At 43.0% G+C, this 16444-nt stretch overlaps 1 protein-coding gene across 6 annotated transcripts in view; it reads left to right on the top strand.

Annotated features, from left to right (window-relative positions):
* The window catches only part of Tsc1 (TSC complex subunit 1), a 47727-nt gene that overhangs the window by 14305 nt on the left and 16978 nt on the right, over positions 1 to 16444 (top strand). For 5 of the 6 annotated variants that reach the window (XM_087899807.1, XM_087899810.1, XM_087899806.1 and 2 more), the window contains 9 exons: positions 2560 to 2745; positions 3844 to 3947; positions 4875 to 5027; positions 6186 to 6330; positions 7418 to 7572; positions 7934 to 8007; positions 14757 to 14932; positions 15891 to 16003; positions 16291 to 16402. In XM_087899807.1, the coding sequence (XP_087755933.1) occupies positions 2640 to 2745; positions 3844 to 3947; positions 4875 to 5027; positions 6186 to 6330; positions 7418 to 7572; positions 7934 to 8007; positions 14757 to 14932; positions 15891 to 16003; positions 16291 to 16402 (1138 nt within the window). In that variant the 5' untranslated portion in view covers positions 2560 to 2639. Of the gene's footprint in view, positions 1 to 2559; positions 2746 to 3843; positions 3948 to 4874; positions 5028 to 6086; positions 6331 to 7417; positions 7573 to 7933; positions 8008 to 14756; positions 14933 to 15890; positions 16004 to 16290; positions 16403 to 16444 lie in introns of those variants that run through there. The other variant, XM_085681451.2, reaches the window with a different exon arrangement.

Genomic DNA, 16444 nt, shown 5'->3' with positions numbered 1-16444 from the left:
GGAGTATACTGAAGACAGAATCTCGCTTATCGTACAGTAGATAGAATAAAAACAAACTTGGAACAGAATATTTGAAATTTGTGAATTACTTTCTCCATCACTAGCTGGAAGAATTTTTGTGACATACTGTAAATAAGTGCAGGGATTAATCAGGCAGATGTACTCTTATGAAGTTGTCCTATAGGTGTTGACCTAGAGCTATTTCTGTTATGATGGGATCCAGCTAATCAGTGAGGAGTGTACAGAGCTTTGCACCACACCTCATCCTGTCACTGAGCAAAAATGGCTGTGTTGATATTATCTTCATTTATGAGCTTAATTTAATTCAGTTTTGTTTTTGTTTTTGTTTTGTTTTTCAAGACAGGGTTTCTCTGTGTAGCTTTGGATCCTGTCCTGGCACTCATTCTGTAGACCAGGCTGGCCTTGAACTCACAGAGATCCGCCTGCCTCCACCTTTCAAGTGCTGGGATTAAAGGCATGCACCAACAGTACCCAGCATTTAATTCAGTTTGTAAGAAGATAAAGTTTGGGCCTGGAGAGATGGCTTAGTGGTTAAGAGCACTGACTGCTCTTCAAGAGTCCCTGAGTTCAATTCCCAGCAACCACATGGTGGCTCACAGCCATCTATAATGTAGACCTGGCGCCCCCTTCTGGCATGTGGGCACACATGGAAGGAGTGATACACACATAATAAATAAATTAATCTTTTAAAAAAAAAGAAGATAAAGTTTATTTCTATTTTTAGTTTTAAGCTTTAAAAAAGATTAATTTATTTTATGTGTATGTATTGCCTGAGTGTGTGTGTGTGTGTGTGTGTGTGTGTATAACAATTTTGTGCAGATGCCTGAAGGGACTTGAAGAGGGCTTTGAATTCCTAGGAGCTGGAGTTTTAGCAGATCGTGAGCTATCATGTGGATGCTGGGAACTGAACCTGGGTCTGCTGCAAGAGTAACAATTCTCTTAACCACTGGGTCACCTCTCTAGTCCTTTTACTTTTTTTGATACAAGGTTTCACACTGTAATTTAAGATAAATTTATAGCCATTCTCTTGTCTCATTCCCAGGTGCTTGGATTACAGGCATGAGACACCATGCTGGTTTCAGTTGGATTTTTTTAAAGTATTTCTCAAACAGGCTTTTGTATCACCTATTTAAGAAACCTGAAAATGGTTGACTAGTGGTGGCGCATGCTTTTAATCCCAGCACTTGGGAGGCAGATGCAGGCAGGTCTCTGTGAGGTCGAGGCCAGTCTGATCTATACAGTGAGTTCCAGGACAGCCAGAGCAGTTACACAGAGAAACCCATAACAAGTTCCAGACTAGCCAGGGCTGCATAGTGAGACTATCTTTTAAAAACAGGCAAAAAAAAAAAAAAAAAAACCACTTGGAACTGGATGAGGTGGTGGGTACCTGTAATCCTAACAATTAACAATGTGGAGTCTGAGGTGGGGGCTTGCTTAGGCCCAGGGCTTCCAAGACTAGCCCAAGCATTATAACAAGACCTCATCTCAAAAAGGGGAGGGAAGAAAACCAGATGAATTGCCTGGGGTGTTACTAGAGTGATTGCCTGGGCCTAAGCATTCCAGGTGGTTCCCAAATCAAGCCTAAGAACTGCTACTGTGGCTTCCTCAAGACAAAAAAATAGGGTTATATTTGTTTAGCATTTTAGGGCATCCTTATTCTCCTTTGTAAAGTAAAGCTAAAACATGTTTGCTTCATAGTCACTATGTTGACTAAAGTTACATATTTAGTCCAATGTCATAATCATAGATTTGGGGCTCCCGAGGTAGGCAGATCTGGGTTCAGATTTGTTCTCCCCTGGTTTTACTTCTTGCCTTCTCTGTGACCAACAGCAAAGGCTTGTTCTATTTCCCTCTCTTCATAATGTAGATGCATATGCCCATCATGTGGTAGTAGTATCAGGAGCATATACAATGATGTTTGTTGAAAGTACACAGTGCTTCTTATACATAGTAGTGAGTCTCTGCCTGTTTAAATCTGTTTTAAAGATGGTCACACATATGTAGTGATGTAAATGTAAAGATAAGGCAGTTGTTCCATTTCCAGTTTGGCAGTGTGTCCTAGTGGTCCCACTGTACAACCACTTGCCTACCGCTGGTAGCTTTTGGGTATGCAGCAGATGTGTCCAATGAGTGTGTGCTAAAATCCAAGACAATCCCTGGTTAACTCCAGCTGTTGGACTGGTGGCCTAACCAGCTTTCTAACTTCAGCCATTGACAGTGCCATGAAGAGAGTAGCATGTGCAGCTTAATTTGTGGAAGCAGTTCGTCTACTTTGTAGAGCAGGATTGGAACAGTGTTAGCCAACACCCAGGTGGACATAGATGTAGAGAGAACTACTGGATTGCTGTGGTGACAGTTCCAAAGAGTTCCATTGGCTTCCTAAGTTTGTACATGGAAGAACATTCCTGTCTTTCATCAGCACAGTTCTGCCTGCAGAGGCAGTGTTGAATAGCTTCTCTGTCTTGTTCTATGTGTTTTTGGTTTATGGGGTGTTAAGTAAGAGTCATTTGTCACGCTGTCCTTATTCCCACTTTGCAGTCTGGTAGTGGCCCTAATGAAGAGCTGTCCAAGCCTTTAGCACACGTCCTGGAGCCTGCACAGCATAGCTGAGTGAGAGAATGGCCCAGCTAGCCAACATTGGGGAACTACTCTCCATGCTGGACTCTCCCACACTGGGCGTGCGGGATGACGTGACAACCATCTTTAAGGAGTCCCTCAATTCTGGTAAGTGGAGAATTGTCCTCACAAGAAGAACTTGATCTGGAGCTGAGTATGTTGGGGCCTGGAGGCAAATGAATGATTGTCTTCCTCTTCAGTCCTCCATCCTTGTGGTTAGAAAGTTGCACTTTTTTTGTTGTTGCTTCGAGACCTTGTTTCACTACGTATTCCAAACTAGCCTGGAACTTGTGACCCTCTTGCCTTAGTATTCCAAATGCTGGGACTTCAGGTGATTCCTCCACACAGTCTTTCAAAGTGCTAGGCCAGAGAGAATATCCATTGGTGGGTTCATACTGCATGTGTTTTGAACATTTAGTTATGACAGTGTTCAAGTACACACACACTGCTATGAAGACCATGCAGCAGCTCATGAACTTATCTTCAGGTTCTGCCATTTTGTCTTTAAAAAAAAAATGTGTGTGCATTCAAATGCTTGAGTTTATGTGTACTGCATGTGTCCAGTACTCCGAAGGTCAGAAGGTGGTGAAAAATTCCCTGGAATTGTGAGCCACCATGTGGGTGCTAGGAACTGACTCCACGGTTCTTGTAAGAGCAGAAAACTCTTAACTGCTGAGCTATTTCTCCAGCCATTTGTTTATTTATGTGTTTATTTTACTTTTGTATGTGTGCATGTGCACATATTAAAGAGGCTAGAGGAAGACATTTGGATGTTCCAGTCTCCTCCTATCACTCTTTGCCTTATTCCCTTGAAACAAGGACTCTCACTGAATCTGGCTGGTGGCCAGCAAGCTTGTTATTTATTTTTCTGTCTCGGCCTCCTGGGACTGCACGTATTCACGACCATACCCAGATTTTTTATGTGTTCTGCTTGACTTTTTATGTGTTCTGGAGATTTGAACTCATATCTTCATGCTTGTGCCACAAGCACTGTACTCATGGAGTCATGTAACTATGATAGTATTTTATGTGCTTTTGTGGGTATTTAGGCCAATGAGCTTGGAATTATCCTGTTAGCCTCATGAATTTAGAAAGGCAAAAACAGTGTTTAATGACTTTGGATAGTGTAAAAGGACATTTTCTGGCTTTTATGACAATTATTGAGGGAAAAGGAAATAAGTCTGATGAATTATCCTTTTTGTTTAGAACGTGGGCCTATGCTTGTGAACACCTTGGTGGATTACTATCTGGAAACCAGTTCTCAGCCGGTATTGCACATCCTGACCACCTTGCAAGAGCCACATGATAAGGTAACTGAGTGAGGATGTCTGAACATCCACAGCAGTTTGTCCACAGCTTATCTCCAAAGGCTTGAATACATTTAAAATAATTTGTAGGCTCTGAAAAGTTTACTAAGTAACGTAAATTTCAGAGACTTACAAATCTTGTTCTTTAAAGAAATCTTGTAATTCCAGGATTGTAGTAGATTAATGGCAATTGAAATAAAAACTTTTTTAAAAGCTTTATTTATTATGTAGTGTTCTGCCTGCATTTATGCCTGCATGCCACAAGAGGGAACCAAATCTCATTATAGATGGTTGAGCTACCATGTGGTTACTGAGGGTTCAATAACTCAGGACCTCTGGAAGAGCAGCCACTGCTTTTAATCACTGAACAATCTCTCCAGCCCCCAAAATAAAGATCTTTAAACTTGTGCTTTGAGTAGGGTTTTTGAACGTATTGATAAGGGAAAATCTCTAAGTTTTGCATTTGCAGGTGAGGTTGCATGCTTTTACAATGCCTACTGTGGTCTTCTTTACTCCAGGCCAGACTGCAGCTTGATTTACATTTAAGATTAGAACATGGATGCGTGACTGTTACAATAAAGGTCTTTCACCTTTGCAACCTTGAGTTGTTTGTAATACAGTCTTGTCCCTCTGCAACTCTGTGTTAAGGGATCCTTTTTCATAAATTGCAGCTGGCTGTTCTCTCAGGCCAAATGAAGAAAACTTTGTTCACTAATGTGGTTTTGAACATCTCGGATTAAGCTGATTAGTCTTTTGATTGGAACCTTAGCCTTTATAGGCTGGACCATATCTTTACCCCATGGGCTTATTAAATCTTTTGGGACCTGTATTAGAGAGAAGACTCGAGCTGGGAGTTTATCATTACAGCCTGTAATTTTGTTAACTTCATATACTTACAAGAAAATTTCTCTTGATCTTTTACATTTTCAGCACCTCTTGGATAAAATTAATGAGCATGTAGGCAAAACCGCCACCCGTCTATCCATCCTCTCGCTGCTGGGGCATGTTGTGAGACTACAGCCATCTTGGAAGCATAAGCTCTCTCAAGCACCTCTTCTGCCTTCTTTATTGAAATGTCTCAAGGTAGGTTATTTGCAAGGTTTTGAAGGAAATGCCTCTGTAAATATTGTTTCTGAAAAGTGTCATAATACAGCTTGCAGGAGTCAGTTCTTTGCTTCTACCATGTGGGTCTTGGACATTGAACTCAGGTTTTCAGGCATGATGGTAGGCGCCTTTACCCACTGAGCCACCTTAACAGTCTTGAATCTATCTATCTATCTATCTATCTATCTATCTATCTATCTATCTATCTATCTATCTATCTATTTATTTATTTATATTTTATGTGTATGTGCAAGTCCTTGCATGTGTATATATGTACTAGATGTATGTCTGGTACCCATGGGGGCCAGAAGAGGGAATTGAATCCCCTAGAAATGTGTTACAGACTTGTGAGCCACCAATCCAGTTCTGGGAACTGAACTGGGCTCCTCTAGAAGACCAGTCTGTGTTCTTAATCACTGAGCCATTTCTCTAGCTCTCCTGTTTTTGTTTTTGTTTTTGTTTTTGTTTTGGTTTGTTTTTGTTTTTGTTTGTTTGTTTGAGAAGGATGTTGGGATGTTGCCTTGTAGTCCTGGATGATCTAGATCTCTTTATGGAACCAGGCTGGCTTTCAATTCAAGGCAGTCCTCCTGCCTTAGCCTCCCACATGTTAGAATTACAGGTGTAGCCACCATGTTTGGCTTGTAGGAGTGTTTTAAAAAATAAGAGAATTGGTCTGGGGAGTATGGCTTAGTGGTAGAGCTCTTGCCTAGCATACATAGGCCCTGGGTTTTGTTCCCAGTACTAGTGAGAAAATGAACTAACTCTCAATATGCAGTGTCCTTTAATCACTTGATAGAAAGCTAACGTCTTAGCAGGTAGTTGAATGGGTGAATGTAGCAATGTAAGCTGTCTCTTACACTTCATCCAGGTGATGGGTTAGGGACTCTTGAGGCTTCAGGACTTGGGAGTCTCAAGCCAAGTTAAACCCATCTCTCAGATGAGGTGGTGGAGGGAAATGGTCCCCCAATATCACCACAATGGTGACAGGGCTTAGTGCTTCTGCTAAGTCTATTTCAGTGCTGTCCCTCAAATTCTTAGGGGTCAGGAAATGAGCACAAGAGGGGCTTCAGATCTGTGACCTCAGGATTTGGACCCTCATCCCAGTGCTGAGCCTGACGTCGCCCTTCCCTTCTGCAGATGGACACTGATGTTGTGGTCCTCACAACTGGTGTCTTAGTGTTGATCACCATGCTACCGATGATCCCACAGTCAGGGAAGCAGCATCTTCTTGATTTCTTTGACATCTTTGGCCGTCTCTCGTCATGGTGCCTGAAGAAACCAGGTACAGCTACAATCTCCTCCTCATCAGGCTTTTCAAGGGAATGCTGTCCTTACTGTTAGCAGCCATGTGCTGTAGGGGAAGGAAGAATGTATGGTATTTACTACATAGAGAAGAAATACCTATTGCAGGGCACATAGGAAGTGGGACTGGCAAGACACTGCCCTTATGCTGTTGATCAGAAAGGGTTGTCAGAAACTGAGGGACAGGATGTACAACTTCCTGAATCTCATTAGTAAAACTGGGTCACAGCTTCTACCTCTGGATGCTGTACAACTGAGCTTACAAAATGCTTGTGTCCTCTGAGCTGTTGTGTACAACCATAGCTTCACAGCTTCAGTTGTGGGAACCTATTGGTTGTCATGGAGGAGGAGACAGACTTCAGTGTCCTCTTTAGGGTATGAGTGTGAAGTGCATGAGATTTTCCCATATCAGATCATATAGACAGGCAGTGCAGCTCCATCAGAGGGATTCAGAAACTGTCAGCCTGTGAACAGCTTCTGATAGTCCTAGCATGAAATATTCATGTTAGAAGATGAAATATGTATGATGTATGAGGGAGACTGCTGCAGCTTTCTACACAAGGACTATTGAGCACAAGCCTGGTTTGCTACCTTGACTGTATCTTCTTGGGAGAAAGGGACTGTTGCTCCTAGAGAACTGGACTTTCTTGATAAGGCCAAATTAATGGAATTGTCCAAGCACTTTAAGCTAATATCTACATTGTAGTGTTTCCTCTTTAGTTATAATTCTGCACAGCTAAGATAAATCATATTTTGGCTTTGAAGGTTTCTTACATGCTCCTTCTATAAACTCTCACGTGTTCAGTATGTACCAAATTCTGTGTGTGGTACTAGGGGAGGGGAATTGCTCCCTTTTCAAGACACACATGCTGAATCAGGCAAGAAATGTCACTACAGATTGTAGGGAGCGTGACTGTGAGATTGGGAGAGTGACACCAAGAGGAACCTCAGTGTTGGAAGAGTGTTTGGAGTCTTGTGGGATGTCTGGAGAGGAGGAGGTGAGCTTCAGAGAAAAAACATGCTGGCATCCTCAAGTTCGTGTCTGTACAACTGGTTTCCTTCCTTAGGCCATGTGACAGAAGTCTACCTTGTCCATCTCCATGCCAGTGTTTATGCCCTCTTTCATCGCCTCTATGGAATGTACCCTTGTAACTTCGTCTCCTTCCTGCGCTCTTACTATAGTATGAAGGAAAACGTGGAGACTTTTGAAGAAGTTGTCAAGGTGAGTTAAAAACAGCAGCTGTTGTGAGCCTTAGAGCTTCTTTCTGACAGGTACTTTTATAGCGTTCCTATTATGGCAGACAGGAAAATTTTAAGAAGAAATCCGTGATACCTCTACTTTAAACCAGGTAGCCACTAATTGTCTTTCCAATTCTCTAGTCAAGAGTTGTTCTGTGCATTTCATATACATGGGATCATGCAGGATGTGGTCTTTTGTGAGTGACTTCTCACTGTATTTCAAGGTTCATCTGTGTTGTAACATGTATCAGTACTTCATCCCTTTTTGTTGTCAAATAATGTTCCATCATGTAGATTTGCCACACAACTTCACACCTATAATTTGTCAACCCAAACTCTTCTAGCCAATGATGGAGCATGTGCGAATTCATCCGGAATTAGTGACTGGATCCAAGGACCATGAACTGGACCCTCGAAGGTACAGAAACCAAATTAGTGACAGAATTTTTGAGTTTCTTAAGAGATTGAAAGTGTGATCTATGGATACCTTTGGGAATATAGATATTCCACTTGCCGATGGGCTGGAACTTTGCATATAAAGCATACTCCTCACAGGGCTATGACTGCTTGAGCAGAGGCAGTGGCACCTCAGTGCCTGTCCCCAGAAGCCCAGAAAGGCTTACTTTTTGGTACTTAAGGAGGTTGGGAGGTTAATTGGGTAGCTGAAAACTAGGAGATTACAGAAAGGCCAGGCATATTTGGAATAATGAGGCAACTTGGGTCCCTTTCTCCATGGGCATCGCCAGGTGCCTGACACCCCGTGGGCTCTGCAGGAATTCCCAGATGTGTCCTGAGGAGCTGCTGAACCTGCTGAGTTGTATGAAGCTCAGCTCCGTCAGCCTGTCAGGCAGATTTATGATTCCCAGTGAGGGCATGGAAGCCTGCTGGGGGAAACTGAGCCACAGGTGTCAATCTCTGGGATCTTAAAAATACTGGTTTATACCTGATAACCCTTACAAAGTCATACCTCTTCTGTCATGCGGCCCCAGTCAGCTTAAAGCAAGGTATAATAACAAATAAACATGTAGCTAATCCCAGCCTGAAAAACAGAACATTCCAGTGTTAGTTCTACCTGAGAAGCTCTTCCTCCTACTCCCTGTCTACCTCAGAGGCAGCTCTGCCTTGCCTCCATGTTCGCTATTTTCTCTATAGTTGCCTTAAGTGTGGCTTGTTTTAAGAGCTGATTGCTCTTAGATACAGACTTGCAGAGGATGAGGGCAGGAGCATTGTCACCCTTGATGGGCCTGGCTTCACCTTCTTTTAGAGTGCTTTCCAGGGAGTCATTGCAACTTACAAGTGAGGCCTGGGAAGCATAGGCTTTCCCTTGTCTGTGTCTGGCAAAGCTTTTCATGAGAGCTGTTGTCAGATGTGCTGTCCTGGCTGCTTCAGCAATAGGGGTCTCTACAAAATCCTTCTGTGGAGTAAAACAAATGCTGATCTAGGTAGGCAGTGAGAGCTTCCTCAGAATGTAGTAAAGACAAGTTTTCTCAGGTCAGTGGATGCTGTCCCTTGGCTGAAAGGACAGTGGGAGCCTTGGAGATGTTCAGCAGCATGCTTGTCTTTTGGCAGGTCTGTTCTGAGCTAGCTGTGGGCTTGCTCTCTTGAGCCATTGATTGGTCTCTTTCCTGGGCAACATCTCCCATTTCTTATATTTCGTGACTTCTTTCCCATTTCCTGTATTTCGTGACTTCTTTCTTGGTGTGTGTGTGTATGTGTGTGTGTGTGTGTGTGTGTGTGTGTGTGTGTGTGTGTGTGTTGGTGGGTACACACATGTGTATGCATGTGAAGGCCAGAGATGGATGTTGGTTGTCTTCCTCAATCAATTTTTTCCTACCTTATTTTTTTGATGCAGGAATGTTCTCTGAATCTGGAAGTCATCATAGGCACATCCCACTGTGCTTTTTGTGTGTGTGTGTATGTGGAGATATGGGTTCCAGGGATTAGACAAGCACTTTCCTGACTGGGTCATTTCCCAGGCCCTTCCTCCGGTTGTGCTGTACTGCATCCTCTAACATTTAGGAAAGATGTTGTTGACCTGGCTGGATGTGAATGCTGGGCTAATAGTCTCCTTTAGTGACTGGAGGCAGAAACCCATTGCCATCTTGCTGACAGTCTTGCTGGTGCATTTTTGTCTCTAGGCTGGCAGAATATCTCTCTGTTAGTATGATAGTCTGAAATTTCCTTGTGATATACCTTGATGTGAATCTGTTGTCATTGTTCAACATACAAGGTTTTAGGTCTTAGTAGATTTCCTTCACTGTTTCAGCATGGCTTTCTCTCCTCTGTTGTCCTTCCTACTCTCCAGTGGTGACAACAAAACCTAGTTTTCCTTTCTGTCCTTTAGTCTACTTCCTGCAGGCTTAGTTGTCATTGATGTTCAGCCTTCCCTCTTTGGTTATTTCCACTGTTAGGCTTTTTGCCTAAATGCTCTCTTTAGTTCATAGAGTACTTTTCTTTAGTTGCCTATCTTCGTCTCATAGTGCCTTTTTTATTTTCTCTGTATAGTCTGTTTCTTCTAAGCCTTCCCCCCTTTTTTCACTTGTTTTGATTTGTCCTTTTTAAGTCTCTGAGGCTTTTTGCAAAGCTTTAGTGATTTTCTTGTTCTTGAGTGAGAAGACAGGAAAGCTGCTTGTGAGGTTTTATCTAGAACATTTTTGTGTGGGTCTGTGCTTCTGAGGGAGATACCAACACTAGGATTGTGTTCTTCTTTAGCTGGTCAGATTTTTAGACAATTCTTCTGATCTCCAGGCTAGTGAGGATCTGGCTGTTTCTGCAGAAGAGGTAGGTGGTTTGAAGAAGAAGAGGCTTGGTGGTTTGAGCATTTAGATTGTGTACTTTCTCGTAATTTTTTGGCCTGGGATGCATTCATGCCCCCACCTCTTCTGTTGAAGCTTTGTTCTGACCTGACTTCACTTTCCTGAAGAGAATAACCAGATTCCCAGTGAGGAGTAGAGCTCTTTTTGGGACCATAGAGTTGGAGGGCTTTCAAATGCTCCATGCTTCTCCAACAGCTGCTTCAGGGTAGCTGTGTCTAGCTTCCAGTTCCAGAAGATCTGAATGCTCTGAGTTCTTGGACCCCTAAGGGTTGTACAGTATAGCCCAGCTTGCTGGTGGCTTGAAGCTTTGGTTTAGGGCCTTGCTTCTCCAGTTGTACATGCCAGTTAACACCTGTCTGCTGCTCTTCACATTTAGACACTTATTCTTTATGTCTTCATCTCCTCCCTGTGTTTTGTATTTAAAAATAGGTCTTTATTATAGGTGGTGGGACTTCAGGAGATTGTACTCTTGGGTCAAAATGTTCCATCAGCCATATTAGCTTGGGGGCCTTCCCTGTCAACAGCACATAGCACCTCAGTGCCCAGGGTTATAGACCTTCTGGTCTTGGAAGGAAGCTTTGTCTGCTGTGAGAGAGTCAGAGAGGTAAGGAAAGGAAATCAGGAAGAAACATTGACAGCAAAACCACAGATCAGACAATTGTCCATGGTTGTATGGGGCAGGGTGATGGAGTAAAGGGCGTTCTGACATAGTAAAGAGCTCTTGAAATTAAAATGAGCCCCTAAATAAGCATTTCAGCAAAGGAACTGGAGTACAGCTAAGACTGGCTCATCTGAACAAAGGACAGAGGCAGGTCTTTTGACCTCTAAAGAACAGCTTTAGAATAGTAGACAGAGCCTAATAGCCAATAAAAAATGTTTTGAAGGACACTTTAGTAGAAGAACCTGTAAAAGAAATTCACTGAAGTCGAAGCTTCTAGATGGAAAAACTTTTTCTAGTGCACAGGTCAGTCAATTGAAGGATTGCTGCCAGGCCTCAACTTTGTGAGATTTCAAAACACTAGAAGAATAAACCTTTCAGAAAGTTGCAAGATAAAAACAACCAGATGCTTAATAAGATCCTGAAGTCAAAATAGTGTTAGCTTCTCAACTCCTTCACGAGGTTTTTAAGTTCTGTGGTGTGGGTCTCTTTTAGACAGGCCAGAGCTCAGAGTTTACACCCCTCCCACCCCAACCTACATTCCCAGCTGGCCAAGGGAAAATGCTCTACCAAAATAAGCCCAAGAAGGTTGGGGTTTGATGTAGGTTTGTCAAAGAGGTGTCAGAACAGTGGGCTGAGGACTGACACAGCTCCAGAAGGTCCCTCAGCGGGGAGGGGAGACGAACCCTTGTAGATCCTTCATTTCATTATGTGAGAGAGACAGTGGGCATCAGTCCAGAGCAACCAGGGTAGCTCAGTTAACATTGGGCATATCATAAACTAGGAGAAGGAAACAATGCCAGGCCATCCCAAGTGAAAACTGTATCAGAACTCTTCAGCTCTGCCATGGTTGATGCTTACATAGTCTTAATAATTATTTAAGTCAATTTTGGAAAAAGATGAAAACAGCTTGGGGAGTGGGGAAGGATGAACAGCAGTGATTCTGGTCCTTAGAGCAAGTTAATAAGTGAGAAGCATAGAGTGTATTTGCTGGGTCTTAGAGAGTTAGGGAAGTAGTTCAGCTAGTAGAGCTAGAGTAGCTGTCAGAGACATTAAAATATGAGCAGTCTATTTAAACCTGACGTGGTAGTGTATACCTTTACTCCCAGCCCTGGGGAGACAGAGGCAGCTAGATATCTGAGTTTGGGGCCTGCATGGTCTACAGAGTGAGTTCCAGGACAGCTGGAGTTACACAGAGAAACTCTGTCTCATAAAAACTAAAACCAAGATTTTTTTTTAAAGTCTATTTGAGTATCAAGGAAATACTTGTTTTACATGAACTAAAATAAAAGATTTAGAGCCAGTGAGATGGCTCAGTGGCTGAAGGCATCTACAGCCAAGCACAAAAACCTGAAGCCACATGGTGGGAGAACCAGCCCCCATAAGTTATTCTTTGACCTCTTCAGGTGCACTCCACTCCACACATGTGGAGTGTGAAATATTTAACTGGATTCTTTCCTAGCATGTGCAGTATTTAGAGTTCAATCCCCAGTACTGCAAAATAAGCAAAACATCTACTGTAATCCTCTTTTATGTTTATTTGCTTATTGTATGTGTCTGGGTGTATGCACATGCTCATGCATGCATGAATGTATGTGTGTGGAGAAGAGGACAGCTTATTGGAATAATTTTCTCCTTTTACCTGTATGTAGGATCCAGGGTTTGAACATGGGCAGTTAGGATTGGCCTCAAATGTCTACCTGCTGAGTCATCTTGCTAGCTATGTATTTTTTTAAAGGGATCTTTTCTTTACTAAAATTAATCCTGTGTGTATTGATTCCTCATTTAATCACTTTCTAGTCATGCTGAGGGTGTGGAAAGAGGAGTCCCCCCCCCCCACCAAAACCCCATATACATGTCTATACCCAAGGGACTATGCTTGGAACACATACAAACACAGGACAAAAGTCCTGTCAGAATGACCATGAACTTAGAGCCACAGACAGTAAAGCTTTGTGTCTTAAGAGCAAGTTTATGCTCGGGCAGTGTGCACAGTTTAACTCTTCTGCTGGTTTGGGGCATTTGTAGAACATTTGGCAGCTCTAGAAGAGATTAAAGAAACTAAGAGAGTGAATACTGTCTGTAACTCCAGGTTTTTGTGGTGCTGGAGATTAAACTCAGGTCTTGTAGATGTTGGCAAGCGTCTGTGACAGAGTTACAGTCCAGCCTCTGGTTTGTGTGTGTGACAGGGGGTGGGAAGGTGTGTATGTGGAGGTCAGAGGGCAACTTTTCAGGGATCAGTTCTCTCTGTTTTGAGGCAGAGTCTCTGTTTCTGTCCTTGCAGTCCACTGGCACTGGAGCTTCTGGCTGATTCTCCTCTGTCTCTTTCTCCCATCTTGCTGTAGGACTGCTGGGATTGCAGTTGAATGCTACCACATCTGACTTTTTATGTGGGTACCAGGGAGCAAACTCAGGTCTGTCAGGCTTTCTTGAGGAGTACATGCTTTTACTTGTTGAGTTATTTCCTAGCCCCTTTAGTTCTTTGAATTTCAATACTTAATACTGTCAGTCTATTTGTGGGCACTTATCAGAACACTTTGTGGTTTTTTTTCTCATTTAAGATATTCTAAAGTGATCAGATTGCTCATTGGTTCTCAGGTGCCTGTTTGCTAAGCCTGATGACCTGTTCACTCTATAGGACTCCTGTGGTAAAAGGGAAGAACTAACTCCACAAGCTGTCTGCAATCTCCACCTGTCTCGCTGTGGCATTCCCCTGCTCCCAAGTAAATAAATAAAATGAAAAAGAAATCTTTTAAAAAGAGATTATATTCTAATCAGGTATATCCTAGCACTTGGGATTGCCACAAATTCAAAGACAGCCTGGACTATAGAGTGAGTTTCAGGAGAGCCAGGATCACAGAGTGAGACCCTAAGCCAAAAAACATAAAATTTAACCCCCACCAAAAAGATGGTAAAAGTCCTTTAGTATTCAAAAACATGATTTTTAAAGTCAATTTTAGTAATGTATATGGTTTACATACAGTAAAATTAGTTTTGTTAAGTTTTGACAGCAGTTGTGTCCACAGTAAAAGTTTCCATGGCTTCTGGCAGCCACTAATCTATTGAAAGCATGCTAATCACAGTGTTGTGCTGACCACTCTGCCAGAGGATAGCTCCCTTTGACTGGCCTTATTCCTGCCAAAGCCATATTGCAGCTCAGCATTGTCTCCTATGTTTCTGTAGGATTGATTGGAGATGTGTTGGCCTGAGGTTCACACTGCAGAAACTCTTTTAACATCTTTACATGCTTTTTAGTCTTAATTGGCTGCACAGTATTTTTGGTCCAGGATGTGTTAGAAGAACCTGTAGGCTTTGACTGGAGACCTCAGTTCAGCCCAGCTGCTTAGTGCTTTCAGTTCCTCCCATCCCCTGATTAGCTTTGTGTCAAAGCAAACCTCCCCGAGAGCTGCCTGTATACTCAATCTAAGAAGCTATTCTTCATCTTTGTTGGTGATATTTTTCTTTCAAACTGTTTCTATTAATTTCATGAAATCGTTTTAACTAGGGAAGGTGATTTGTTCAATGAATGGCTAGTTTTTATCTAGTGCTGTTCCTGCCTGGGTAGCATGGTTGTGCCTCATGCTTTGCTAATCACAGTCCGGTGGCCAGCACTGAGTTGACCTCTTGAGGATTTAACTATTGTAGTTAGGTGAATTAGTGCATACCTTTCTTGACTTTTGTTGCCTTTTCTAGGTGGAAGACATTAGAAACTCATGATGTTGTAATAGAGTGTGCCAAAATCTCTCTGGACCCTACAGAAGCCTCGTATGAAGACGGCTATTCTGTGTCTCACCAGCTCTCTGCCTGCTTCCCTCACCGTTCAGCTGATGTCACCACCAGCCCTTATGTGGACACACAGAATAGCTATGGTAAAAAGCAACAGGTCCTCTCTGTTTACACCTTCATCTCTGGAAAGCATTGTTTTTATTTTTGCTTTCAGTGCGCTTCCTAGAGTAAGACTGCCTAGGGACCTCTCCTGGAATAGTCTAAATTAGAGTTTATCTCTATTTTGTTTGAATTATTTTCTACTTTTTAAAGCTTAAATGTTCTCAGTTTCTCATCTAATAACATTGCAGATCCCCAGACTAGTCCTCAGCATATAACACAGTGAGGTACAGGTGCTTACATTTGGTTCCTGTGTCATAAGGGACTCAGCTTCCAGTGGAGCCCCAGACTGTACACTGACATGGTCCGAGAGTCTGGATTCATGGCAGCTCTTGGCTTTAGCTGTAATGGAGGCTGCACATGAGGCTGTCAGGCATGGTGTGCCTTTTAAATTGTCCTCATGTATCACTAAATCAGACCTGCCTGAACTTTAACTTCCAAAGGGTATTTAAAGAATCTTTAAAGGCTGGATATGGTGGTACACTCCTTTAATCCCAACTCTTAGAAGGCAGAGGCAGTGAATCTCTGAGTTCAAGGCCAGCCTGGTAATGTAGCCAGTCCTAGGGTAGTCAGGGCTGTACAGTGAAACCCTTTCTCAAAAACAACCCACAAGAATCTTTAGATGTTAGTTTATTCTCAAGTATGCCCAAGCCTCTAGTGATTTTGTTTATTTGTTTGTTTTTTGAGACAGGGTTTCTGGCTGTAATTCTGACTATCCTGGAACTCACTCTATAGATCAGGCTGGCCTCAAACTCACAGAGATCCTCCTGCGTCTATCTCCTCAGTGCTGGGATTAAAAGTGTGTGCCACCAACCGCCCAGCTGCCCCTAGTGATTTGAAATAGAGAATTGAGTGTTATCAGATGATCTAGAAGATTGAGGCTGTTTATCAGAATGACTCAGCACCCTATACTCACCCCTGCCTCCTTCCCTTTCATTTCAGGGGGCGCTACTTCCACCCCTTCCTCCACTTCTCGGCTGATGTTCAGTCCAGCTGGGCAGCTACCTCAGAGTCTGAGTTCCCCATCAACACGGCTGTTACCTGAGCCGCTGCAAGTATGGTGCCACTCAGTGTGCCTTCCCCTGCTCTCCTCCTAGTGAACTTGGGCCATTGGTCAGGATTTAGTATGTAGTGTGGCAGTTGCACACTGTGAGTTTCAGGAGGGCCCTTTAAGGGCTCATAATAGGAGCAGAGAAAGCCATTGTTACCACGTGAGCACCTTGGAGTCCAGACACTTGAAATGCAACATGCAGTTTGTAGTTCTAAACTGAACGTGGCCTAGAAATCTTGTGTAGGATGCAGTGCTCCCTTACTGATGCTAATGTTCCTTGTTGATTTCTAGGCTACTCTCTGGAGCCCATCTATGGTTTGTGGTATGACCACTCCTCCTACGTCTCCTGGAAATGTCCCGCCTGACTTGTCACACCCCTACAGTAAAGCCTTTGGGACCACGGGTATGCGGGTCGTAGTTGGACTTGATTGATTGGTTTGGGCCT

Source organism: Myodes glareolus, chromosome 21 (assembly GCF_982192425.1).
Source record: "Myodes glareolus chromosome 21, mMyoGla1.1, whole genome shotgun sequence".
Lineage (NCBI taxonomy): Eukaryota > Metazoa > Chordata > Mammalia > Rodentia > Cricetidae > Myodes > Myodes glareolus.
The sequence above is the reverse complement of the archived record's forward strand: the minus strand, read 5'-3'. Positions and strand labels throughout refer to the sequence as shown.